Below are 27,131 nucleotides of genomic sequence, written 5' to 3' on the forward strand. Positions count from 1 at the left end.
CAAGCAGAAAACATTCAATTTTGAGAGCGCTTTGCATTCTTTTTTTTTGGACAGGTTATGAGTTTTAAGATTAAACATGCCATTTGCATAATTCACCTTTACAAGTAACCCCAGCAAACTGAGCTATGAAATGAGACAGCTGTTATATAGTATGGATAGTAGTAAGCCATCATAAATGGCTATATGTTCTATTACTTTTGTATGGTTTGTATTGTACCTGTTGCCAAGTGATGCAACAGCTTTCTTTTCCATATAATCAATAAGTGTATATAGATGATTTATAACAGGTCAATTAGTAAACTCCTACTCAGGGCTTAGTTTTTATTAGCATTTTTTACTATTTCACTTTATAGGTTTGCATTGCATTAGGTTTACAAACTCCTGTGTGTGCATGAAAATGTTGCACTGTTACTCTGCAGGTAATAAGCTATATTTAACTATACATTATAATACATGTATTCTTATGTATTGTTATAAGTGATAGAACCTCTTGTGAACACACAGATATAGGGTAGAAAATGGTAGTTACCATGAGAAGATGTCAAAAGATTGCAAGGCAGACTGAAATACATTGGGCTCCAGAATATGTTATGGGTATGTTCTAGAGATGAGTGAGTATACTCGCTAAGGCACATTACTCAAGCGAGTAGTGCCTTAGCCGAGTATCTCCCCGCTCGTCTCTAAAGATTCGGGTGCCGGCGGCGGGGAGCGTCGCGGGAGAGCGGGGAGGAACAGAGGGGAGATCTCTCTCTCCCCCCCCCACAACTCACCTGTCACCTGCGCTGGCCCCCGAATCTTTAGAGACGAGCGGGGAGATACTCGGCTAAGGCACTACTTGCTCGAGTAATGTGCCTTAGCAAGTATACTCGCTCATCTCTAGTATGTTCCCATTTTGAAAATATAGATAGAAAAAACAGCTCGCCATCACAGGATTGAATCAGTCCTCATATGAATAAGAGAATGCAGGGAAGAAAAACACTTGCACCAGCAATGAAACAACAGGCCACAGGAAAAGTAGGGCTTTCATAACGCTCATAAAACACATCTTCTAAACGGCAACGCAGTGGGAAGCAGAGGATAAAAACAGGAGCACTTACATGTTTCAAGCCATATAATCCTAGCTATGACTAAGAGCCAGGATTATATGGTTTGAAACATGTAAGCATTCCAGTTTTTATCCTCTGCTTGCCACTGTGTTGCCTTTTAGAAGATGCAATAAAAGCTATTTTATTTATGAGAGTAATGGAAGTCCTGCTTTTCCTGTGGCGCATTTTTCAAATATGGAATTATAGGATTTTACCCAACCTCATCCACATGATGCTTAAAAAAATCAGCAGCATCAATGATATGATTTTTAACTCTACATTATGTCAATTGATGCTGCAGATTTTCACCGTTGATTTCATCCTTTAATGAACAGCATGAATGCAGCACTACTTACTCCGGTAGAATGATGGACTTTATTATAGTAAGTGGGGTCTGTTAGGTGCTCTTGGTGTCCATTATTTAATGGCACTCTATAATTTTAATTGTTCTGTTTCTATGACAGAACTTAACAGCAGCAATAGATATGAACACACCCTAACATAGGCAGATTTTCTGCTGTAGAAAATACATCCCATGTGGACGTACCCTAAGGGGCATCGCAAGAGAAGAAATGTAGCAATGTATATACAGTTACTGCAGGAGATTTAAACCAGTTTCAAATAAGCATAATGTGCTGTATTTGGGCTGTAAATCAATGTACTGGTTTATTGATTACTATAGATCCACATGATTCTGTTAGTTTGGATAATTAGAGCTTCAGTTGGCGCGGGAAATGTGGCTGCAGTATGGGTGCAAAATAGAGTAGTATTACACTCAAGCAAAACTGGGCTAAGTAGATACTGTAGAACATTTCACATAAGTAGTAAAGAAATTATTTAATTGTAGAATGTGGGTGTTTTCTACCAGTGTAGGTCACAGTATGATTGTGTATGGGAGGCAAAACAATACAAACATTACTGTATAGAAAGTTATATAGCTTCGCACAATTACTCTCTAGTATAAACCTGTCAAATAGAAAGTTTTTTTAATGAAAACTACAGATGTGCCATACCCTTTTTATTAAAAATGGGAAATGAGACATTCTGGTAATTGATAATGTGAGGGTTCCCATATGCAGGAGCACTATAAGGGGAATACGTTCTATAATTCAGTACATTTGTTCATGAAAAATCAATACACACATATCTAAGTCCCTACTGAAAAAAAGCCCTTATCTGTTTTTTTTTGGAGAGGTGGGGGGTTAAAATTGAGTTATCCTTCCCATGCATTTCGAAAGCCTCATACATGGTTTGCAGCTTCTCCTACATTCAAGTTTCTGGCTCAGGGCTTCCCAGCACTGATCAGCTGGTCTCTTTTATGAACATGCACAAGCTCAGCTCCCCCTCCCTTCTCCTTTTCAGAGGCTGTGTAGCATAACCACACCCACTCAATACTACACAGCTATCTCTCCTTTATCTCATCCTGCCACTGAGTATCTGCTGGTCCCATCACTCCTGATAAGAGCAGAAAAGCCACCTGAAGTGAACCACAACCAGTCAGGAGTAGCTGTCAGAATTTGCTATTATTTTGGTCTTCCAGTCTGCAGTGCCTTGGACAACACTACAAGCATAGCCATGAATAAGACATTAATTTCCAAAAACACATTGATAAAAAAAAGAGCAGAAATGTGTACATGGCCTTTAAGACATAATACAAGTCAGATATTCCCTAAATCTTTAAAATAGGGGGCCCAATATATGTAAACCTGTGAAGGTAAAAAGGTCAACCTTTACTTTTGCTGAAAAGGACAAGGTCAATTCCTCTATTTAGCAGCGTATCTAGTTATCTGTTGCCATTAAAATATGTATAACATATCTGATACATTATATTATTTGTAATTATAGAAAAGGAACATTACCTCGCACTACATAACCCACATTCATATAACAATACGGAATATACAATAAGAAAATACATTGGATTTGCAGATAAGTGATCACCAATATTATTGCAAATGAGTAGGCTACAACCACCTGCTTGTTTGGGTCTGTGTGTAACTAGAGTGTAGAAATAATTCCAAAAGGGCCCTTTCGGAGCATATGCAAACTTTGAGAAAATCGAGCTATCTGTAAGTAGCGTCATAGATAAGAAAATGTTCATATGTTATCAGAATACTTGCCCCACGTTATTTAAACACTGAAGAATTCATCTTATCTAGAAAGAACGCAGCTGTTAATGTTGGCATTAAACCCCTACTAAACCAATAAGAAATAAGGCAAAGGTGTTTATGCCTCCCTGTCTGAATGCAGCAGGTACAGTTCCCCCCGAAAATAAGCCCTATCCTGGTTTTGGAGGAGGCTTAAAAATATAAACCCCCACCCCAAAAATAAGCCCTAGCTAAAGTACATGAAAAAAAAAACATCAATACTCACCTGGCCTGCGACATCTGAGTCCCTTGCGATGGTCCCCGGCACTGCGGCAAGCTGCCGTGTCTTCTGCACTGAGATATCCTCTTCTTTCTGGTGACAGGGCTTTGAGTACCCTGCGTCCAGTGAATGACATCGCTGAATGGCTGTGATTGGCTCATCGAGCGCCAGCACCGTGTCCTCTGCACAGATATCTCAGACACTGCAGACTGCTGCCAGAGACCAGCAGCACAAGGCACTGGGACGCCGCGGACCATGTGAGTATAAGCCCCCAAAAATAAGACACTATGCCTCTTTTGGGTCACAAATTAAAATAAGACTGTGTCTTATTTTAGGGGAAACATGGTAGTAGTATCGGGCACACTGATTGCAGTCATGTTTTTTTGTCCACATTTAGGCTATGTCCACACATAGCGGATTTTCCACAGCAGAAAATCTACAGATTTTGGTGCAGATTTGCATCAAAATCTACATCAGTATTCACATGTAACGTGTGGATTGTGACACGTCTGTCAGCGCCTCATTTGAAGAGGTGAAATCTGCACCGTCAATCTGCACCGCAGGTCAATGTATGCTGCTCGATTTTTCCCCGCAGAGTGTGGATAGGATCTCTTGAAATCTCATCCACACTGATGGTACTAATGAAAGGCTGCAGAAAATCTGGAGCATTTCCCCTATGTGTGAACATACCCTAAAGGCCCATTTACACTGAAAGATAATCGCTCAAATGACAGTTTGAGTGACAGTTTTGAGCGATTATCTTTGCATAACTCTAAGTAGCTAATTAGCTACTTAGGAGTTAATACAGGCGGAGCGGGATACTGCCGCGATGCAAACGGCTGCATTATTCTCGAAGCTTTCAGCTGGTGTCCTGCTGAGAACTGCCAGAAGGATACCAGTTGAAAAAATACTATCAGCGCCACCCGCTGAGAAAATCAGCATGCGGTGCTGATAACAGTCATCGGTGATTTCTAGCTTGCTAGATATCACCGATGAACAAATAGCGCAAGATGGCCACGCGTTTAGACGCAACATTTATCGCTCAACACATGGCTTTTGAGCAATAATCGTTGTGTCTAAATGGACCATAATAGTTTATTGGTTGCAGCATGCTGACAGCGCTGTGATCTTATTCACAAAGCTGCATGTTCCTCCCACTCAACTGCCGCTGATTGACAGCTTTCTCCTATGCAAGTGATTCCCAAGAATAGTGCTTCCCAATGAGTTTCACAAAGTCCCATGGCATAAGCTGTGAAGGTAAAGTGGTTAAATGAGGTTGGAAATATGAAAGTGAAAAACCGTAAGAGAGAGTGCTCCAGTATTCAAGATTATGGCCATTATAGAGTAGGATCCCCTCCTGCTTGGAACCTGGTCCCTTTGGTCTGGCTGATTTGACCCATTCATGCATTACATGGTTAGTCATTCATTTCAATGCAATGCTATATTTCAATCATTTGAGCAAGTACTTTAAAAACGTACAGCTTGCTTAATAACGAATACTTCATTACAGGGTCAACCTACATAACCTGAGCATTTAGGAGGTCTCAGATGTTCAGCATGTGAAATACAAGAGAGACCGCACTGAATTACCCATCTAAGGGCTCGTTCATAGCTCGGTTGTTCTGTTTTCCAGCTTTGTTTGAGGAGTAGGAAATCGGAGCCCCGTTGAATGCAACAGTCTTATGACAGAACTGATCAGCACTAGAGATAAGCCAGCGTACTTGCTAAAGCAAACTACTCGAGCGAGTAGTGCCTTATTCGAGTACCTGCCCGCTCGTCTCTAAAGATTCTGGTGCCGGCGGGGGAGAGCGGTGAGTTGTGGGAGTGAGCAAGGGGGCGCGGGAGGGAGAGAGTGGGAGAGAGATCTCCCCCCCCCCCCCCCGTTCCTCCCCGCTCTCCCCGCCCCCCGAATCTTTTGAGACAAGCAGGCAGGTACTTGCATAAGGCACTACTCGCTCGAGTAGTTTGCCTTAGCGAGTACACTTGCTCATCTCTGATCAGCACCAAATAGACCCCATTGACTATCATGGGGTCCATCTGGTTTCCGGACAGGCTTCTGCATGTTGCATTGTTTTGACCCGTTTGTAAATGGAATTCAGCGACTGAATGGAACCACTGATGGGAGTAAGCCCTGAAACATATTAACTGAAAAAATGATTTTTAACTTTATTCTTCTGTATGCAATGCTAAAACGATGGGATCTGATTGATCGGAAGGTTTTCTGTTACTTGTGACAACTTTGAGAAAATCTCTCCTGTATTGTTCCCTTATTGTGGGGTTTCATTAGAGATCACAAACGAAAGTGCATGTGAAGCAATGCATATTCCGCACATGGCCACTGACGTCCATACTGTCCTCCTGTATGCCTCCAATTCCATGCGGAAGCATAAAGTATTTTTTTTTCCCTACTGGATTCATATGAAACTAAATAACCGTGTTATCTGCATACAATCTCATACCAAGAAGCATTTCTAATATTAGTCTGTACAGAACACACCATGTGCCAATGTCCATTCATTTCTGTCCCTTCATCATCTATACTTGATGCCATCCATTTCAGAGAATATATCTTTTTGAAGACTGTTATTCTGTGTGTAATCAGATTGCTGATTCTTTTTAATAGCACAATCACAGTGATACTGTGATACTATCAGCTGGTTCTATGTGAAAAGTGTGCATCCAAAGCCATCCTGTGGTTTCACAGAGAGATGCCAGCTGTTGGTATATATATACATATATTTATATATTTGTGTTGATCAGGAATAGTAAAGCCTTTAGTAGAGCATGTAATTGGAGTTATATTTGTACATATCTATATATTCTATTCATTCACCTGTACATTATGTATCTGTATTAAATTATGCAGCCATTCCACTTATGAATGTTCCAAGACAGATTGTAAATTATCAGTATGTGCCTTGTATTGTAACTGTTACTGTAAGAAATTTACTGCCATAATAAATATATCGACATACCACATGGTCTCACGTATGGAATTATTCTCCTCTTGGTAGACATGGTGTTTGGAGGTAAATTCTTTCATAAACAGAAAATTACTATTAAAGGGGACACTTAGGTAAAAACACATTTTTCCATTCCTGTCCACTTAACTGATTGCTGTCACACTATGGAGGTCTCCTCAGTGTATTTCAGCCACTTTCCTGCAATGTGGCCCCCTGTCTGATGCTTATCAGGCACCACCTTGACGGTGAGATTTCTTTACTGTCAGTTTCACATCTATCCCATGATGCATCCGTACAGCATTAGCTGAAGCTATACCATTTCTGCCTGCCGGGCGGACAGTTTAAGCCCTTAATGCAACAGGGTGTACATTTACATCCTGAATGTGCAGGGTTTATATGGACCGGATCATAAGGCGATCCCACTCTAAACAAGCAGGGAGGTGGGTGTCTGTTAATGCAAACACCCGCCTGCAACAATTAGGATCAGCAACAACACTGATTGCAACTGCTTACCCTCTAAATGCCCCGATTATTGCTCAGGGTCCCCATAGCATCCTGGGGTCCCGATGGCAATGTAATCGTGGTGTGCCGTTAGGTAGCCAAAGCAACCAGGGTCCTTCTAAAGCGCTTCAGGGCTGCCATGAATAAAGGTCTATGACTGCCTGTCAAAATGTGGTAAAATGTAATATTGTGGCATTACATTATATTTTATGAGCGATCAAATGATCACAAATTCAAGTAGGACTAAAAAAAAAATGTTAAAGTAATTTTTTTTTTTAATTTGTGGAAAAAAATAAAGCAAGTAAAAGTTTGAAAAACACTTTTCCCATATTAATAGTAATAAACAAAAGCATACTCGGTGTTGCTATGTCCATAAAAGTCTGATCTATCAAAGTAACACAAATGATCCCGCACAGTGAACGTCATCAGAGAAAAAATGCCAGAATTGGGATTCTTAGGTCATGCCGTCTCCAAGAAATGGTTTAATAAACAGCAATCAAAAAAGTCACACGAACTCCAATATGGTACAGGTCGTCCTGCAAAAAATGAGCCTTCACAAAACTATAGCGAATGAAAAATAAAAAAAAGTTCTAGCTGTCGGAAGATGGCGACAGAAAACTTGTTTTTTTCTCAAAGATAATTTAATTTTTAAAAGTAGTGCAGTAAAACTATATAAATTTTGTATCATTGTAATCGTATTGTTCCACAGAATAAAGTTGTCATTTTTGCTGCAATGTGAACACTGTGAAAACAAGATCCTCCGCAAAGATGGTAGAATTGAGGGGGGTTTTTTTCCATTTCACTCCACTTAAGAAATTTTTAAAACTTTTTAGTCAATTATGTGGTACATTAAATGGTACCATTGAGAAATACAACTCGTTCCTGCAAAAAACAAACCCTCATGTAGCTATATAAATGGAAAAATGTTTAGATTTTTTAAAAGTGAGGAGGAAACTGAAAATGGAAACAAAAGGGTCATATCCTTAAGGGGCTAATTATCATTACCTATTATATTCACCTAAATAAGCTACAGACCATAAGTATACAGTCAGGAGGAAGAGCTGTGATCTCCTCTATTATAAATGTGTGACAGGAGCTGTGCGATCATCATCATCAGTAACTGTGACAGAAGTGTCTGTGTCCCCTGTAGGCAGTTTCTGTAGTAGGATTCAGGCAACAGCATCATACAACACTGAGAAACTGACTAGTTTCAGAGATCATAACTAGAGTTGAGCGAAAGTATTCTGCCGAGCTTGATGCTTGTTTGAGTATTAGCGTACTCGATGGTGCTCATTACTCGAATGAGCATCACGCCGTGTTTGACCCTGCCCCAGCGTGCAGAGAGAGAGGGAGAGAGGGGGAGAGGGAAATAGGGGGAGAGGGGGAGAGGGAAATAGGGGGAGAGGGGGAGAGGGAGAGGGAGAGAAAAAAAAGAGCTCAGGTCCCGGCGTCCCACATACAAAAATGCTAGAGTCTCCCATTGTAGTCAATGGGGTTTGTTACTCGATTAGAGCTCTCAAATTTCCGGAAAAGCTCGACTCGAATAATGCGGACCCGAGCATTTGGGTGTTCGCTCATCTCTAATCATTACCCCAAGTAAATCCGAGTACTGAGATCACATGACCATCTGAGGAAGAAAGAGGCCGGGAGTTGCAGACCGAAAGAAATAACTAACCAAGGTAACACTAGCAGACTTATATATACTGGGGGGAGATGGCTACATAATAAATGAATTAACCCTTTCCAATCCACTGTCTGACGACATTCTGATTGAAGACTGTACAGCTCCGATGTCGGAAGACGTCCGGCACGGCATTCTTACTGTATATTACTAGCCGCTCTGTTGTCAGGGGCCTCTCCAGCATGTCACATACTGCAGTACTGGCTCTAGCCAACAGATGGCGCCATTGTAAAATGACAGAAAGAGAAAGCCCCTTAGGAAACCCTGAATCCAAAATTGGATTGCAAAAGGTTAAAAAAGAAAAATCCCTGGAGTGGCCCTTTAATGCGACCCCCAGGTCCTGGACAAACAAAGATAGCCGAACCTCTTCTCTGACTACCTGAAGCACACAGTGCATTAAGCCCGTATTTCATCCATAATTTTTACAGACGTAATACGGACAGAATACACCACCATTGATTTGCATTAGTGGATTCAAACGTGTGTATTTTAGGTTCGTAGAAAAAAAACAAACAAAAAAAAAAGCATGTTCTACTTTGTTCTGAATCACAGGCCGAAATGGTCCATTAAAGCCTATGGGATCACGTAAACAGAAATGTATTTACTGCTTTCTTTACACATGCTCACAGGAGACAATGGAAAAAGAAGTGACATCAATTGGACCATTTTGCTTTTTTCTGAGCGTGTTAACGCAATGTATACAGATGCACCAAATCCGTGCATACACACGCAGTAAAAATAATGCATTTTTCACTAAAATTGCGTACGGTTGTGTGCATGAAGCCTTAGTATGCTTCATGAGTTTTGATTGACCAGTGCTGCCCATGTGAACAGCATTCCATGTACTGTCTTAGACTACCGAGACATACTAATGTACAGTGTGCAGCAGGTAGTTCGAGAAGCGGCGCGGCCATCTTTATTTGGTGCTTTAATTAATTATTTATACGGCACTTTTTGGATAGTGTCTGATTTTCTAGAGAAAGTAAACTCTACTTAAGGACTCTTTCACACAGGCGTAGGCGTTTTTAAGTTTTCTTGCTGGCGCCCTAAAATCGCGTGAAAGGACTTTTTTTCCTGCCACGACCATGAGCGTGGATCTTAGTGAAAAATTACATCATACCCCAGAAAACCTTCACTCGGCTTAAATCCTCTAAACTAATTTAGCGACCAAAAATCACTGTATAGCCCGGCAACTTCACATTAAGGTCAATGGGTTCAAGGTACAAGTCACAGGTTGCGAAAAAACTGAACCTCAATAGATTCCTTGCAACCTCTAACCCAGGATTGTGGTAGTCTGCAATTTGCACCATAACCTCATTGACCTTAATGTCAGTGCAAGGCTACAAAATTATTTCTGGTCGTGCATAGCCTATTGCAGTCATGGGTAGTCGTAGCCTTAAGGGACATTTACATGGGCCGATTGTTGGGCAAAAACATTTGCTTCCCCAATAATCCACCCATGTAAATATGCAAAAGATCAGCTGACGAAAGAGCACCACAGTGTGTACTTAACCTTATACAGCTTTTATTCAATTTTATCAAAGTTGTCAGCAACTTTAAATCCCAGTATATTAAGATACCGCTACGCTGTCTTATTATTTGATGCCTAATTGCAAAATTAACCAACTTTCTAATTACATTTAACTTTAATCTTCATTAAAAAAAATTGCATAGCATTTTGCTACCGTAGAGCCTGTGTACCTCCTTCACATAGCTGGTTGCACTGCTGCTCACGGCCGTGTCGGCTGTCTCTTTCGTCCCCTTCTCTCAGTGTTAAGAGACCGCAGCATGCTGTACTGTATCACAGTGTGGAAAAGGCACTCTATCAGGGAGTTTGAAAATACAGCTCACCAAAAATCTTGATCCACAGCATTATGCCAAATAGCCAACCTCCAATAAGGGGAGAGCACTGAGAACAATGCCAAGTCGGTTTCTCAGGAATACAACATAGAAAAAAACTATATACATAATTCCGACACTTCTCATAATAAATTAATCTTTCCTTTCTATGGATATATTCTAATAAAAAGGCTCACCTGTGCAAACAGGCACCTGTGCGTTTCAGCTATGACTAAACCTTTCCAATCCAGTGTCGGACCTTTTCCTGCGTAGCTCTGATGTCGGCCGAGGTGCGACACATATTTCTAACAGTATGCAGGGCAGCTCTCCAATGTTGGATGCTGTTCTGCATATGTATAGAAGACTATGCAGGACAGCCTCCGACATCGGAGCTTTGTTCTGCATGGTGTAATATACATAATTAAATTATCTAATATCTATCATTAGAGAAATAAGAAATAAGTCTCATCATAACAATGTATGTAATATACATATATTCACAGGATTATTACAAATGATCTTGCTGATGTGAAACACTCATAAATCATGTTTAATTAAAGAAAATGCTAATAAAATCATCATGACAGTCATTCTTATGTATTTCTGTTGAGTAATTCCAAGGAATGCACAACACGCTTCCCCCACCCCAAATAAATAATAGCTAGGGAGTGTGCGGGTGGCAGGGAAATAGGGTATCCCTATCAAAATTCATACTGGGCGGTTCAAAAAGTGTTGCTTAATAAGTGTCCAAAATACTGCAGTTTGACGCATGGTTCCCTACACATAGAGATTACAACATACACCTTATTGGCATACTTTAACCCCTTCCTGCTCTAGGACGTACATTAACGTCCTGCAGCGTCAGGGTTTGTATGAAGGGAGATCACACAACGAACTCCCTCCATACAGGGCAGGCGTCAGCTGTTTCTTGCAGCCAACACCAGGCGGTAACCGCTCTGATAAGCCACACAGCTGATCGGAGCTGTTAACCCTTTAAATGCAGCTGTCAATTCTGACCTCGAGGTGCTCCCCCCCTCCCCCACCTGCGATGAGATTGCCGGGAGCTGTCATAGCAGCAGGGGAACTTCTGAAAGGTCTCAGGGCTGTCTTGGCAGAATGCCTATCAAGCCATGCCCGTGGGGTGGCTTGATAGAATGCCTGCCTGATCGCAGTATGATGTATTGCCATGGCATTACATCATACTGCAGGAGCGATCAAAGCAACCCTTTTGCCATATTTGTAATAAAAGAATCTAAAGAATAAAACAAAAATACCTATTTGGTATCGCTGCATCTATTAATGTCTGATCTATCAAAGTAATGCATTATTTACCCTGCACAATGAACGTAAAAAAAAAACAAACAACAGAAATGCGCTTTTTTGGTCAGCCTGTCTACAAGAAAAAAATGCAATAAAAAGCGATCAAGAAGTCGCATGTATTCCAAATTACATTAAATAGCCCCATTGAAAAATACAACTCATCCCGACAAAAAGAAGCTCTCAGCGACGTCGATGGATAAATAAAGGAGTTACGATTTTTTAAAAGGGGGGGGGGGGTGGAGGAAAAAACGAAAATGGATTATACTAGATTGTGTTAGTCTCATCAATTCTGTATTATACTTACATTAAAAATGTTGTTGCTTTACCACTTTAAATCACATTTGAAATGGCTGCTATTAGGGATCCCTGTAATTCACTGCCTATCATTAGATAAAGAACATCTGTAGTAGCAAGAACAAAGGGACATTTCCTCAACAATGGGGGTGGAAGGGGTGTGCGTCATGCTCACAGGGGTGCTCCCCTGCACTTAGAGGTTGCTGTCAGACAGCTGCCTCACTTGCATACACACATCATATTGAGTTTTCTAACCATTAGACCAGATTGCCTAAATCATACTTTGAAAGCAGAAGGGCAGGCATTCAGATATTGACCATCTGCTGATTGGACCACAGACTGTGCAATGAAGCATGGAAAATAAGGGCAAGGAAGTGCAGGACAGTAAACTACTGGCAGAACGTAAGCCTTGCTAAATGCCCCCTGGATGAAAGTGTATTGCAAACAGCAGAAAAATGGGGAAGACCACATGGAAAATCAGAACTTCTAGACATGAAACAGTGCAAACAGCAGCAAATGAGAGGATAAGAGGAACCTGGTATATTTCGGAAAACTAGCTAAAAACACAGGTACACTATTTTGATAGGCAGACAATGGCAGGAATAACTATTTAAATGTGTATGTGAAATTGTGGACTAAACCCGACGAAGTTCCCAATATGGGCATGAAATGCGTTACTCATTTGGAAGTGTTTATACAATAAAGGGTAGTGTTGGTTTATTTACATCACTGACCCATTCCCTTGTGTCCAGTGCCCAAGGACTCCAAGCTTTTCTATTAATATTCACAACATGGTAAACCCAGCCCCAGATTGGTGTTGACCGGTACGAGACTGGAAGGCAGCAGAACTTGCAAGATCCATTAGATGCGCCCTGATGAGTGTTGTGTCTCAATTACACAACCTAGCAAGGTAAGTGTGGCATTGACATACCTATTTCATTGCTTTTAACCCTTTCCAATCCACTGTCTGACGTCTGAAGACATTCCGATTGTAGGCTGCACAGCTCCGATGTTGGAAGACGTCTGTCAGGGTATCCTTACTGTATATTATTGGCCACTCGGGGACGGGGACGGGGGGCTCTCCAGCATGTCCCATACCACAGTACTGGCTCTAGTATTTTCTATTCCGTTTCCCGTTTTATTTTCTCTACACAACCCATGACTCCGTTATAAGCAGAAGACATGAGAACAGTGTGAACAGAACCTTAAGGTAGATTACATGAAAGTTCAATTTGGGAGAATTTATTACAAGTCATGGCAAATGTAAACAGATGCATAAGTAAAACTAAGGGTTAACTAACACCATAGGGAAAGAAAGGTTTTTGCCATGTTTAATGCTTTCTAAAGGTGAGATATAGAGATGAGCGAATATACTCGTTTCGAGTAATTACTCGATCGAGCACCGCGATTTTCGAGTACTTCCGTACTCGGGTGAAAAGATTCAGGGGGCGCCCGGGGGCGGGGGGAGGCGTGGCGGAGCGGGGGGTAGCCCTCTCTCTCTCCCTCTCCCCCCACTCCCCGCTGCAACCCCCCACTCACCCACGGCGCCCCCCAAATCTTTTCGCCCGAGTATGGAAGTACTCGAAAATCGCGGCGCTTGGGTGAAAAAGGGGCGTGACCGAGTAGATTCGCTCATCTTTAGTGAGATACCCTAAAGTGTAGATAACTAAAATAAATCTAAAATTTACCGCTTTCCCTGCACACTGACTTTTATCCGTAGGCTGGGCTCACACGACCGTGACGATATTGCGTACTTGCTGCGCCTATCTTGGGTGACACGCCGCAAATTACAGTTGTGTGAACGCGGCCTTAAACTGATTAACGATGCCTCTCAGAATATTCACCCAATTATGTATGTGGCTGGAAAAATCTATGATTTTCTGGCTTCTGGAACATACCAGCGAAGTTTTCCAATTGTAAATTACTGATGGCCAATCGGTCATAAATTGTTTAGAGCTGGAAGTTCCCTTTACGAGAAAAATTAACATAATTGGGTGATAATTACATGCTTACGTAAGGAAATTCTATGTGCCATAAAAATTCACAAAGATAGCAAAAATGAATTAGATTAAGGCAAGTGTAAATAATCAAAAACTGAAGAAAAAGCCATGAAAAAGGGAAGAAAGGAAAAAAATGGCATCAACATTCTGGAGCATAATCTGTAAGGAGGTCATTTCCGGCACTTAACATCTTCGACTGTTTATCTGATATCAAAACCACACAGGATTATTGTAACATTTTTTATTTGAATCAAATTTACAATTTGTCCGAAGTAACACAAATTCCTCAAAAACAGAGCTCGATAAATAAATCTATTCTACCGATGCAAATTCCAGGAATCCGCATTTCTTACCAGAGAAATGCAACGATGACATAAAAGTAGCATCTACTGCCATGTAAGTTGACGGTTTTTCAGCTCCATCGGATAACCAAAATGAACCCTGCCTTTAGTCCTCCTCTTTTTCTACATATGATTTTACGGCAGATCGAGCCATTTGCCTTGCGAGATATCGATCTTTGGCTGATAATACAGTTTCTTCATTACTGCGTTTTGCAAATTTGTTTTTGGAGAGGTTATCTTCTTTTGAGGTTTCCTCCACTTTGCGCTTGGAGTTAGAAGCCTCTTCCTTGTCAGCATTCTGAGACGGTTCTGGCGGTGAGCAACTCTCCTCTTTTTTCTCAGAGTCACTGTGAATCTTAGCTTCATCTGAACTATCCTCCAGCTCCTTGTTTGTTTCGCCTTCATGTTCATTTTTGTCTGTTCGCTCTCTCTCTGCTCCGAATCTATTCTCTCTGTCGATATGATCTCGATCAGATCGCTCCTTCTCCGGCCTGTCCCCGCGGTCCCTCTCCGGCCTGTCCCCGCGGTCCCTCTCCGGCCTGTCCCCGCGGTCCCTCTCCGGCCTGTCCCCGCGGTCCCTCTCCGGCCTGTCCCCGCGGTCCCTCTCCGGCCTGTCCCCGCGGTCCCTCTCCGGCCTGTCCCCGCGGTCCCTCTCCGGCCTGTCCCCGCGGTCCCTCCCCGATCTCTCTCTGTCCTGCTTATTTCGATGTTCTCTGTCTAATTTCTCTCTGCGGTCTCGATCTTTATCTGCCCTTTCTGTCATCTTTCCCTCATCTTTGCCTTTTCTTTCACACCTATCCTTTTCAATATAATAGTCATCCTCCCGTCTCTTCAGATGCTCTTTTTCTCTCCTTCTATCCTTGTTAATGCACTCGTCTCTTTCTTCTTTAACCCTAGCATTGTATACTTGGTCTTCCCTACTGCCATGCACCTTATACCTTGTCCTTTCTTCCATTTTTTCTCTGTCATAACTCTGCTGGCTATGAGACTTGTCTCTCCCCATTCTGTCTTTGTCACCCGTTTTCTTATTTTTTGCCTTGTGTTTGTGGTACTCCTCCTCCTCCTCGCTCGATGAGCTTGTTCGTGTACGTCTATCATGGGTTTTTTGTTCTTTTCTGTCATTTGATTTGTCTGAAGCATCCTCATCCTCACTGGACTCCATTTCCAAATCACTATCGGCATCGATGTTCTCCTCCTGGTTCCTATGTTTAGATTCATCAGAATATCCTTTTGGCTTTTCCTGTTTCACCCTGAACAGGAAAAACAGAAATAGAGTATACAATTATATATTAGTAATATTCCATGAAACGTATAAAGCCCGATCAATCCCAATTTGCTACACAGTAATATATACGCTAAATAACCACTTGATTAGAGACACCCATCTAGTAGTGTGTTGGACTTTCTTTGGCCTTCAGAACCGCAGAAATTTGTTGTGACTTCAATTCTACTAAGTGCTGAACTCATTCTGCAGAAACATTGTCCCAGACATAAAGGGTAGCTTCCTGTAGTTGCTCAAATTAGGCGACGGTACTGATGTGCTCTGAACAGCTGACAGGAAGGGTCCTTGGTTCAAGCCACTTGCGCCAAATTCTGACCCTCCCATCAGTATGGTGCAACAGAAATCTGGATTCAGTTCTGGGTATAGCCTGTAATTTGAAAGACTAATAAATTAGATAAATCTGCTGCCTTTAGTCATGTATCTAGTCAAATCTGCTTGTATTTGCAGTAAAAAAAAAAACACAAAAGGACAAACAAACATTGGTTTGAAGTATTATGCATTGAAGATCTGATGATCACTTTCATCCTTGCTGTCGGCATGGAGGAAACGGCTATCACTGGGTTAAGAGAGAGTGACTGTTTAGTGACTGATCTAATGTAATAGCCAGCAAAGCCTATTGTAAATGGTATGAGTGGCTGCTAACTTATGGCAGCAAGAGCACTGAAGATCTATGATAAAAGTCAATAGTTACTAGCATTGCTTGGAAAGTAGATATTTGGACAAGTTAAATTAACCCTTTCCAATCCACTCTCTAAGGTCTAAAGACATTTTGATTGAAGGCTGTACAGCTCCAATGTCGGAGAGATGTCCGGCAGGGTATTCTTACTGTATATTACTGGCTGCTCTGTTGTCAGGGGCCTCTCCAGTATGTCCCATACCACAGTATTGTCTCTAGCCAGCAGACTATATTGTATAATGGCAGAAAGCGAAAGCCCCCTTGGAAACCATGAATCCAAATATGGATTGCAAAGGGTTAACCTTAGTATGGCGTTCATATGGAGCGAAATCAGGAGCTGAGCTTGTTCTATACTTAACCGATGTAAGCTGTCTTTGACAGCTGATACTTGACCATAACAGTCCCAATCTGTGTTGACACCAATCGCAGCTGTTACCCCGTTACATGCCGCTGTCCATTCTGAAACGTAACGTGCTTTTCGGTCATCAGGGCATTTGGTTGCCTTCTGAAGGCCTCACTGGGCTGCCATGTATTTCTGCCTATTAAGATGTACCTGTTGCCGGTCTTAATACAATGCTGGCAGAAATACCATATACTGCAATACTGCAGTATTGCAGTATATGATTTAAGCGATCAAATGATTGCAAGTTGAAGCCCCCTTAGGGGACCAAAAAAATAGTAAAAAAAAGTGAAAAGTTTTTTGGGTATTGTAAAAATAAACAACATTCAAAGAGTAAAAAGAAAAACTTTTTGCCATATTTAGAATTTAAAAAACAAAACCAAAAACTTTTGGTATTGCTGTGTAGTCCAATCTATTGAAGTAAATTTTATGGTATATGGTACATTAAGTAGCATCATTGAAAAAAAAAATGGTCTTGCAAAAGCAAGCCTCAGATAGTTGTGTCAACAGAAAAATAAAAAGTTATGAACTTTTGAAAGTGGGGAGGCAAAAACAAAATGGAAAAAACTGGGGGGAAAAAAAAGCGTCCTTAAGGGGTTAATGAGCTGTTTAGGCAGACTGGAGGAGTTTCAATATAGAAAACAAGCACCCTGTATTTCTTCTAATATACAAAAACTCCTTTCTAATTAGTATTTTAGGACTTTGGGATGGGTATCCCACATATCTAAATCAATGCAGCTACGCTTTCTGAAATTGGCAAATATATATTTTAGGATAAACAGAACATGAACATTTTCCTTACTCGGAGCTTCTCAGGCTACATTCAGGAGCTTTCTCTTCACCCACGGTCTGATTCAGCAGATGTCTGTAAAAGCCACTCAGGTCCTTCTGCTTAGTCACATCCAGAGATGCTAAAACACAAGAGAAAGTGTGTTTGATGCCATAGTTACAATGTTTTATTGGATGCTACTGCAGATTTCCATGGGCTGGAAATTCATACCTATGCCACGGCGGTACTAACAATTTACTCCATCTGATAAGGGAACAGGGTAAATGAATACAGTTGACATCTCCAATACCGTACTGTTGGCCAAGGGTCACCTCTGGTTTACAATGTTTCATAGTTCTGTCATAAAATGTAAATTTAGGATACTAGGACATTTGTGTTTCTGTTTCCAGTTATAGTAACTATAAAACATTGCAAGCTTCCATATGCTGGACTGCGACTCTGCACATAGTAAACAATGGATGGCATGAGAAGAACTTGGATGTTCTGTTTTACTTGTGGGGGCAAAGAAGGGAAAACTCCTATAAATCATTGAGGCTCCCTTACTGAAATTGATCAGGGCTCCCTGAAGCAAGATCCCCCATATATGGTAAGCAACTAGAGATGAGCGAGCGTACTCGCTAAGGCAAACTACTTGAGCGAGTAGTGCCTTATGCGAGTACCTGCTCGCTCGTCTCTAAAGATTCGGGTGCCGGCGGGGGGCGGGGAGGAACGGGGGGTGGAGATCTCTCTCTCACTTTCTCCCCCTCGCTCCCTCCTGCTCCCTCCCGCAACTCACCGCTCTCCCCCGCCGACACCCGAATCTTTAGAGACGAGCGGGCAGGTACTCGCTCGAGTAGTTTGCCTTAGCGAGTACGCTCGCTCATCTCTAGAAGCAACACAAAACGTGGTCTTCTGATCTGGACAGTCCTCTTAGTTATATGGATAACCAACAATTCTTTATCTAGTTTATGCATTTATTTATGAAGAAGACTATTCTGTGTACATGTGATAACATGAATTCTCACCTTCTATGGCAGCTTCCCTCCTCTCCCGCTCTTCCTCTTCAGCTTTCTCCTCAAGTTTTTTCTTATAGGCAGTTGTGACAAAAGCCTCCTTGTCCTTAAACTCTTCCCCTTCCATTTCACGTTCCTTCTGGATCTTCTTCTCCATTCTTTTTTCCTGCTCCTTCTTCCTATGCTCCACTGCTTTCAGGATGTTCTTGATATACTTCGGCTGAGTAAAATAAAAGTACATATGCTCCAATTATGAACAGTAACTTTTCTGACTACTTAATAAGATACAGGCCTGGCTTGGGTTTAAAGGGGTTTGACTCACCACAGACAACATTTAAAACGTAAAAACAGATAATGCACAAAAAAAATCAATGATCCCGGCACTTATCTTACAATTAAAACTAAATATACACTGACCGATCACTGCATCAGGCACACCTACTCAGTAACGGGTTGCTCCATCTTTTTGGGCAATCACAGCTTACAGACATCAGGCAACAGGTTCCACAAGGTGGCAAACATCCTCCATACTCAACTCGAACCCATGCCCGCTGCAGCAGCTCCTTCAGATGGTACAGATTTTGCAGATAAGTGGGAGCAGATCTCACAGTCCTTTCCAAACATGTTCAATGGGGTTAAAGTCCGCGGAGTTTGGGAGCCAAGGCAGTATGAAGAATTCATTGTTGTGTTCCTCCAACCATTCTCTAGTTATCCAAGCTTGATGACACGGAGCATTTTGTTGTTAAAAAGAAATGGCCCTGTGGTTGGGAACGATTTTCGAGGATATGAGTGTAGACTGTCAGCTAACAGCTCCCAGGAGCATCCACCATTCAAGGATGTGGTATGATAACCAATGGTCCTAGGCCCAGACCATGACACCACCATTGAACCCAAATGGTGAACCCATGAGATACGGCTTAATGCTATTTATGAAAGATGCAGAGTTGCCATCCATATGTTTCAGCAGAAACTTATAACTCCAGTCAACCTGCCATATGTCCAAGGTCCTCTGACATCCTCTGCAAATGTTGCCTTCTCCTAAGCAGAGAAGAGGTCAGCACATTATCCGAGAGCTGATCGTGATGCAGCCATCATACAGTACTGCGTAACTGATCACAAGATGTCACACGCCAGCTACGCCTAACGTAGTGATCGTTGAGTGTACAAGAAACAATGTTTGTATGTGTCTCATGAGCTCAGCCATGTACTCCCTCCTCCGACAATCCACTGAACAACAACTGGCTGCAGCAGGACAAAAAGATTATTAAGTCCCATACCTCAGTCAACCACCAGCCAAAAATGGAACCGATTCAGCGACTGAATAAACCCCATGTTCTCTGCAGGACTTGTACAAAACTATTTCAGCGTACATTTTTTTCAGTGATTTACTGTATAGAAAAGCACGTATGTCGGCACCGTGGTGCCACTGCATGCCAGCCAAAGGACAGTCTCTTGGCCTCCGTGAGATGAATAAGGGTCTACTGATACATGCTAGGCGTGCGCAAGGCACTTTCCCGATATATAAACCAAATATAATAAAAAACGAGGTGAGAACATCGCTGAATACTTGTACTTACTGTATTATAGGCACAAGAAATTATGATCATTCAATAAAGAGTTAGCAAAATATAGCTGCATTAGGGTGGTTTCACATCTGCGCTAAAATCTCCATTCGGAGGTTCCATTGCAGATCTGGCTCAAGAAAAAGCACTGCATGCAGCAGTAAAATGCCGGGCAGCTGAGCGGAAACCGAACGGACCGCATTATAGTCAATGGGGTCCGTTCGGTGCTGTTCGGTTCCAAATAGAGCAGGAAACTGAACCCCCCCCCCCCCCCGCAGCAGATGTGAAAGCATCCTTATTCTAGAATATCAAAGGTTGTACATAAAATGCAACACATCATTTAACTCATAAATCCCTTTTAGTGGACGCTGAGCAGAGGGATACCTGTCTATCCTTTCCAGATAGCGTCTTAGCTGCATTATCCTCCTTGGTCTTCTGCATGTCATCATACACACTGTCGTATTCATACACGGATGCGTCCTCCTCTAGGGCTTTTTGCATTTCCAGCTTGGTCTTGGAAGAGAGGGAGAGAAATATGATCATTTCTGTAGTTCATCATATTTTATTACAATACTCTCGTCATGATTCAGATAAAACCTTATTTAGATCTCCACCAGAAAGGACAGGTTCAGCATCACCATAACATATATGAAAAGTTACAATTTACACAAAGCACTAGGTTGCAACACTTTACGTGATGTATGATTACTACAGACACACTAGAGAAAGATAGAGCTTCCAGTTTACATCAGTACACTGTTAGCACATTTGCCCAGTTTAGTACATCTATGTTCCAGCCCCACGGGCAGCATGACCCCGGGACAGGGGTGCCTATTGCCCCTGTGGAGGTTTTATTCTGTAACACTGCGGCGTTTCAGAATAAATACACTTTGAAGCTTGCAGAGGGAGGCCGTATCGGTATCCGCTCACCCACGGCATGAATACAGACAGCTGTCTCCCTATACACAAAAGGGGGGAGAGCTGTTAGTCTTCATGCTGTGGATGGGGATAAGTATATATATATATATATATATATTTTTTTTTTTTACACGAGGGTGATAACTGCTCACTCAATGGAGGCGGAGCGCGCCGGAGATCTCTTCAAGTCGTTTGCTTCCATTCAGAGTAAATAGGCAGTCGTTCATAGATGAAAGCCTGCCTGTTTACATGAGCCGATAGCCACTTTATTTTTAGGGGAGCTAAAAATCAAGGAACTGACAAATTAGTAATTCTCATTCACTTCCCCTAAATCGCTCTTTTGAGCAATCACTCGGGCGTCAATCGGCCTGTGTAAATATACCCTTACTTTCTGATTCTATGTGTAAAAGAGAAGAGGGTAGAAACTACATGTGACATTCGGAAGAAAGATCACCGCCTGTTTGCAGACCGCTCGCCATCTTGGTAACTCTTCTCTGAACTTGTTCCAGTTTGTCTATGTCTTTTTTAAAGTGGGGTGCCCAAAACTGGACACAGTATTCCAGATGAGGTCTGACTAAGGAAGAGTAGAGGGAGATAATGACCTCACGTGATCTAGACTCTATGCTTCTCTTAATACATCCCAGAATTGTATTTGCCTTTTTGGCTGCTGCATCACATTGTTGACTCATGTTCAGTCTGTGACCTCTGAATATTTCCAAGTCTTTTTCACATGTGCTGCTTAGCTCAATTCCTCCCATTCTGTATGTGCTTTTTCCATTTTTCTTGCCCAGATGTAGGACCTTCCATTTCTCCTTGTTAAATACTATTCTGTTAGTCTCTGCCCACTGTTCAAGCTTTTCTAGATATTTTTGAATACTCTCTCTCTCTTCCCTAGTGTTAAGCTAATATTCCTAGCTTTGTGTCATCAGCAAATTTGACATATCAGAAAATGTGCATATATGAACTCTGCCTATATTGAATATTCATTTATAATTTAGAAGGGTTTATCCTGTTTGGCCGGTTTCAGATCTACGTTGGATCCTGCAGTCGGAGGCTCCGCCGCAGATCGGGCTCAAAATACCGGAAGAAAAAGTGCTGCATGCAGAGCTCAGATGTCCAGCTTTTTCTTCCACGTGACTGGAATCTAAAACAAATCCCATTATATTCAATGGGGTCTGTTCGGCGCGGTTCAGTTCCATCCTGAGAAGGAGCCATTTGGCTGTGGGGATTCTCTTTCCTGGGCGCAAGTGTGAAACCAACTTAAGGCTCTGCTCGGGTTAGACTTTTAGCAACCGACCTGAATTTTTGATGGATTTTGACAAAACATTACACTTTAATACAAAATTGCATAAAAGGCACTTCATGAGTTTAAAGATGTATTTACACAACGTACCAGGTCTTTACATTTAATAAATACATGGCTAAAATAGGAATTATTTAATTCAGGCTTTATTTGTATGAGGGGCTGCTGATAAGTCTTTGGCTTTACCCAGAAAGAAACGAGATGGGAAGATGAAACTTTACATGTATTCCACATCCTCTCCACTGATGTCAACACACTTCTTACATCGGTATTCCAAGTTCTGTAAGCCTTGCAAAAAGAAGGATTTCGGTTGTGCCTCAAACCAGTCATCCATAGCAGCCATGGCATCAGAAATGGTGGGAAATTTGGTACCCTTGAGGTGTTTCTTCAGGTTTGGAAACAGATGATAGTCGGAGGGAGCTAGATCTGGTGAATAAGGTGGGTGGTCAACCAGCTGGAAGCCTAGCTCCACCAGTTTTGCCATGGTCGCTTGTGCAGTGTGAGCGGAGGTGTTGTCTTGCAGGAACAAGATTCCTTTGGACAGCTTGCTGCGCCTTTTGGCCTTCAGAGCTGCCTTCAATTGGTCCAAAAGTTCAATGCAATTCCTTGCACTGATGGTGGAACCATTTTGAAGGTAGTCCACTAGCAGCACGCCCTCCTTATCCCAGAACACAGACGCCATCACCTTAGTGGCTGATTTTTGCACCCTGAACTTCTTTGGGCGAGGGGAACCACTGTGCCTCCACTCTTTTGACTGCTCCTTGGTTTCAGGGTCATACAAATAAATCCAGGTCTCATCCATAGTGACCAATCGATCCAGGAAGTTCTTATCAGTCTGGAAACGCTGACAAATGAACCGGGAGGTTTTCACTCGATGCTTTTCTGATCTGTTGTCAAACATTTGGGGACCCACTTTGCAGATGGCTTCTTCATGTTCAAATGTTCATGGATAATGACACAAACACGTTCACGAGAAATCCCCATGATGTCTGCTATTCCTTCAGCTGAAATTGGTCGATTCTCCAGTATGAGGTTGTGCACAGCATCGACGATCTCCGGAACAACAACCTCTCGGTCGTCCAGGACGTTCCTCCTCATTGGTGCTGAAGTGGCCCGTTTTAAATTTGGCAACCCAGTTCTTAGCTGTAGAATATGAAGGGCATTGATCCCCCAATGTCTTCGATATATCACCATGAATGTCCTTCACGGACTTTCATTGCAGAAACAAGAATGTTATCACTCCTCTGCTCTCATTTGCTGTGAATATCGCCTTAGACTCGGCCATGTTGTTTTCCCGCGTGCCTAGATCACGTTTGCCATAAGCTACAAACACAAAATTTTGAAAACATATATTAGACGCACAATACTTTCATGTGATGTAACATTCGTTACCATAGAAACAAAAAAAGATCACAAAGCCAAAGACTTATCAGCAGCCCCTCGTATATGCCAAAAGTGTGAAAATTGTCCCAATAGGGAAAGGTTTTTTGTTCTGTTTTTTTAAATAATAATAAAAAAGTATATATATTATATATTCATTATGTAATCCTTTGATAGCTGTGGCTTCAAACTGCAATTTAGAATTTTACTTGGTGAAGAGTTTTCAGCAAAATAATACATAGTAGTTATAGAGCGCATATTAAGGAAATAGTTGTGCAGTGGGCTGGGCTATTGCGGTCAATAGCCACAGTGCAAGTCTATCAAACATCATCTTGTCAATGTCATTCTGATTTGAAATGAGTGGCATGAATACTATTTCTACAAGTCAGTTCAACCATTGAGCTGTACTGGAGAGGATGCCTTGAGCTGAGCCTTAGAGAGAACTAAAATAACCTGGCTCAAGAAGCCGGAGGTTTTGCAGTAAGACCGCACTTCACAAATTCTTCAAGATGGTATAAAGAGTGAACATTTGTTGTAAGCATCAAGTTTTATGAGCATTATCCCACAGGAGTATAGAAGACTATAAGCAACATGTGTTCACATTTATACCCTCTACTGTTCATTTGCTTTAGGCCCTAACACACGAATATGTACTTTTGTTATTGCGCATGTCCGTGTGACATCCGTATGCGCTGCATCTGTCTATTTCCGTGTATCAGACATTTCTTTTTCTCACGTGCAATAGGAGTCCCAATTATTTTTCTAGAATGTGAAAATCGCTTGTTTGAATAAGCCGTTAGAGGGGTTATCCAGGCAAGACAATTTTTTGCAAAACTGATTGGCCTGCTACTCCAAAAACGGAAAAAAGTCGCCATATACTTGTTTCACCTAATTTCTCCCTGTTCAGTATTACTGTGTAGGGGCAAATTTACGGTGTGAGGGGCACTAAAAGCAGCAGTTACTGTCTGGGGCATATAAGGGGCACAAATGGGGGTTATACTATTAGGTGGAATTATTACCTGGGGCACTATGCATAGGGAGATTGTGCAGAGGTGTGGATAACGTAGGGAGGATGCTGTAAGAGTGAGAAGCCAACAATAACTGTATTTAACCCTTTCCAATCCACTGTCTGACCTCTGAAGACATTATGATTTAAGGCTGTACAGCTATTATGTTGGAAGACATCCGTCGGGGTTCTCTTACTGTATATTGCTAGCCTCTCTGCTGTTGGAGCCTATCCAACGTGTCACCTCATGCAGTACTGGCTTTAGCCAGCATATAGCGCCGTTGTATAACTGCAGAAAAAGAGTAAGACCCTAGGAAATCTAAGGTACAAATTGGATTGGAAAGGGTTAAGCAGATAGCGCCGTTCTATAATGGCAGAAAAAGAGTAAGCCCCCTAGGAAAACCACAATACAAATTAGATTGGAAAGGGTTAAAATTTCGCAGAGACAGGTAGTGGCCAGGATAAGTCGTCATGGTGCTCAGGGCCAGATGGAGAATAAAAGTTCATGTAAACAACTTCAGTCAGAAAGGACGTTCGTTACCTGTGATCACTGAATATAATGGTACTGTAATCACTTATATGGTCTGCATAGAGCCTATGTGGAGTTGGTATCTAAGACTATATGGTAGTAATATTGGCATTTGTTTAGTGGTTTTACTAGTAACACAAAGCATCCGAATGCCACTATGATTATGCGGAAAACTTAAAAACAATAGCTTTCATTTTGATCCATTAAGTTGCTTTGCCCTGTTTTCTATCCTCCTTATCTTCTGATAATATTACTCACTCACTATATACCAGTATGTTGGTATTATTTGGGCTTTTTGACAACTATATATGAATATTTTTTGTGTGTGCTGCGGGGGCCATACAGTGCGTCTTTTGACTTGTGCCCCTGATCTTCTATAACCCAAGCCATGCCCCTGGAAGTGATAGAGTTCAGTGCTGCAGAGCTCTAGACCCCGCTGCCTGAATTGACTGAATGTGAGTGCGGTGCTGGCAGTATATTTTATTATTTGGGGCCCCACTACTGATCTTTGCCCAGGGCCACACTTTGTCTAAAACTGTCCCTGACGGGATTTGGGTGAGGCAAGCATGGCTTCATTTATGCCCCTGAAGCAGGCTGATTTTTCTTCTAACTGCTGTTAATCTATACATAAAATGTCACCAAGGATGCGTAATACACAATACCTGCTTCATGACACGTTTCTTTAATGCTTCCTTTTGCAGACTCTCTCCAACAGACATCTAGAAAAAAAAAAAGAATATTAATAAACCGACATCCATTACACATTTACTGGAATTTTATTATTGAGTTTATTTAGTATTAGAAATTTCATATTGTTCTAAAAACTAGTGTAAACCAAGGGGTTCTCCGGAACTTTTACTACTGATGACCCATTCCAGGATAAGTCATCATCAATAGTTGATCCGCGAGGGTCCGCGGCGTGGGATCCCTGCTGATCCAGCTGTTCGCATGGCCTGTTTTCAGTCTGATAACATTATTCTCCGAGTCAGCATGATTCCGGCGATACCAAGGTTATACAGTTTTTTTTAATGTTTTGCTATTTTTGTACATTTAAAACATTTTTTTTTCTTAAAAGTTTGCTTTTGTGTCGCCACATTCCAAGGGCCGTATTAATTTTATTTCCATTGCCAGAGCTCTTCTAGAAGGCCTTGTTTGTTGCGGGATGAACTCCAGTCTTCATTTATCTAATTTTTAGGAACATGTAAAATTTTGATCGCTTTTTGTTCCATTTTTTTCTAGTGGCAAGATGAACAAAATCTGTAATTCTGGCATGTTTTTTATTTTTATTTTTCCCTGCATTCTCTGAGCAGCATAAATAATATATTAAAGTAATTCTACGGGCCAGTACGATTACGCCAATACCAAAGTGTAATAGTTTTTTCTTTTTTGTGACTTTTTCACAGTTTAAAAAAAAAAAAGGAATAAAAAAAGTTTAAAATCACCCTCCTTTTGCCATATCTATAATAAAAAAAATCTAAATCATAGAAGAAAAATACATATTTGGCATCGCCGCGTCCGTAGAACTCCGATCGATCAAAATACTGCATTATTTAGCCCGCACGGTGAACATAGTCCGAAAAAAAAAGAAAAAAACCCCAAAAATGCACTTTTTCAGTCCCGTCTCCCAGAAAAAAATGCAATAAAAAGCGACCAAAAAGTCGTATGTATTCCAAGATGGTACTAACGTAAACAACAGGACGTTCCGCAAAAAATCAGCCCTTGCTCAAGTACGTCGACAGAAAAATAAAAAAGTTATTGCGTTCAGAAGATGCAGCAGAAAATAATTTTACAAAATTAAATGTTTTTTAAAAAACTACAAGTACTACAGCAAAAAGAAAACTATACAAATTTGGTATTGTAGTAACCATACTGACCCATAGAATGAAGTTATCATGTCATTTT

The 27,131-nt window shown here is 41.5% G+C and overlaps 1 protein-coding gene across 2 annotated transcripts in view; it reads right to left on the reverse strand.

The window, feature by feature from the left end:
- Positions 1-14,276: 14,276 nt before the first annotated feature.
- Positions 14,277-27,131, reverse strand: part of NSRP1 (nuclear speckle splicing regulatory protein 1) — a 47,259-nt gene continuing 34,404 nt past the window's right edge. Inside the window, exons 3-7 of one of the 2 annotated variants that reach the window (XM_066599590.1) lie at positions 25,892-25,948; positions 20,478-20,606; positions 18,544-18,751; positions 17,552-17,660; positions 14,277-15,641 (exon numbers count right to left, since the gene is read on the reverse strand). In XM_066599590.1, coding sequence (XP_066455687.1) covers positions 14,498-15,641; positions 17,552-17,660; positions 18,544-18,751; positions 20,478-20,606; positions 25,892-25,948 — 1,647 coding nt within the window. In that variant the 3' untranslated portion in view covers positions 14,277-14,497. Of the gene's footprint in view, positions 15,642-17,551; positions 17,661-18,543; positions 18,752-20,477; positions 20,607-21,468; positions 21,568-25,891; positions 25,949-27,131 lie in introns of those variants that run through there. The other variant, XM_066599591.1, reaches the window with a different exon arrangement.

This window comes from Eleutherodactylus coqui, chromosome 4, assembly GCF_035609145.1.
Source record: "Eleutherodactylus coqui strain aEleCoq1 chromosome 4, aEleCoq1.hap1, whole genome shotgun sequence".
Lineage (NCBI taxonomy): Eukaryota > Metazoa > Chordata > Amphibia > Anura > Eleutherodactylidae > Eleutherodactylus > Eleutherodactylus coqui.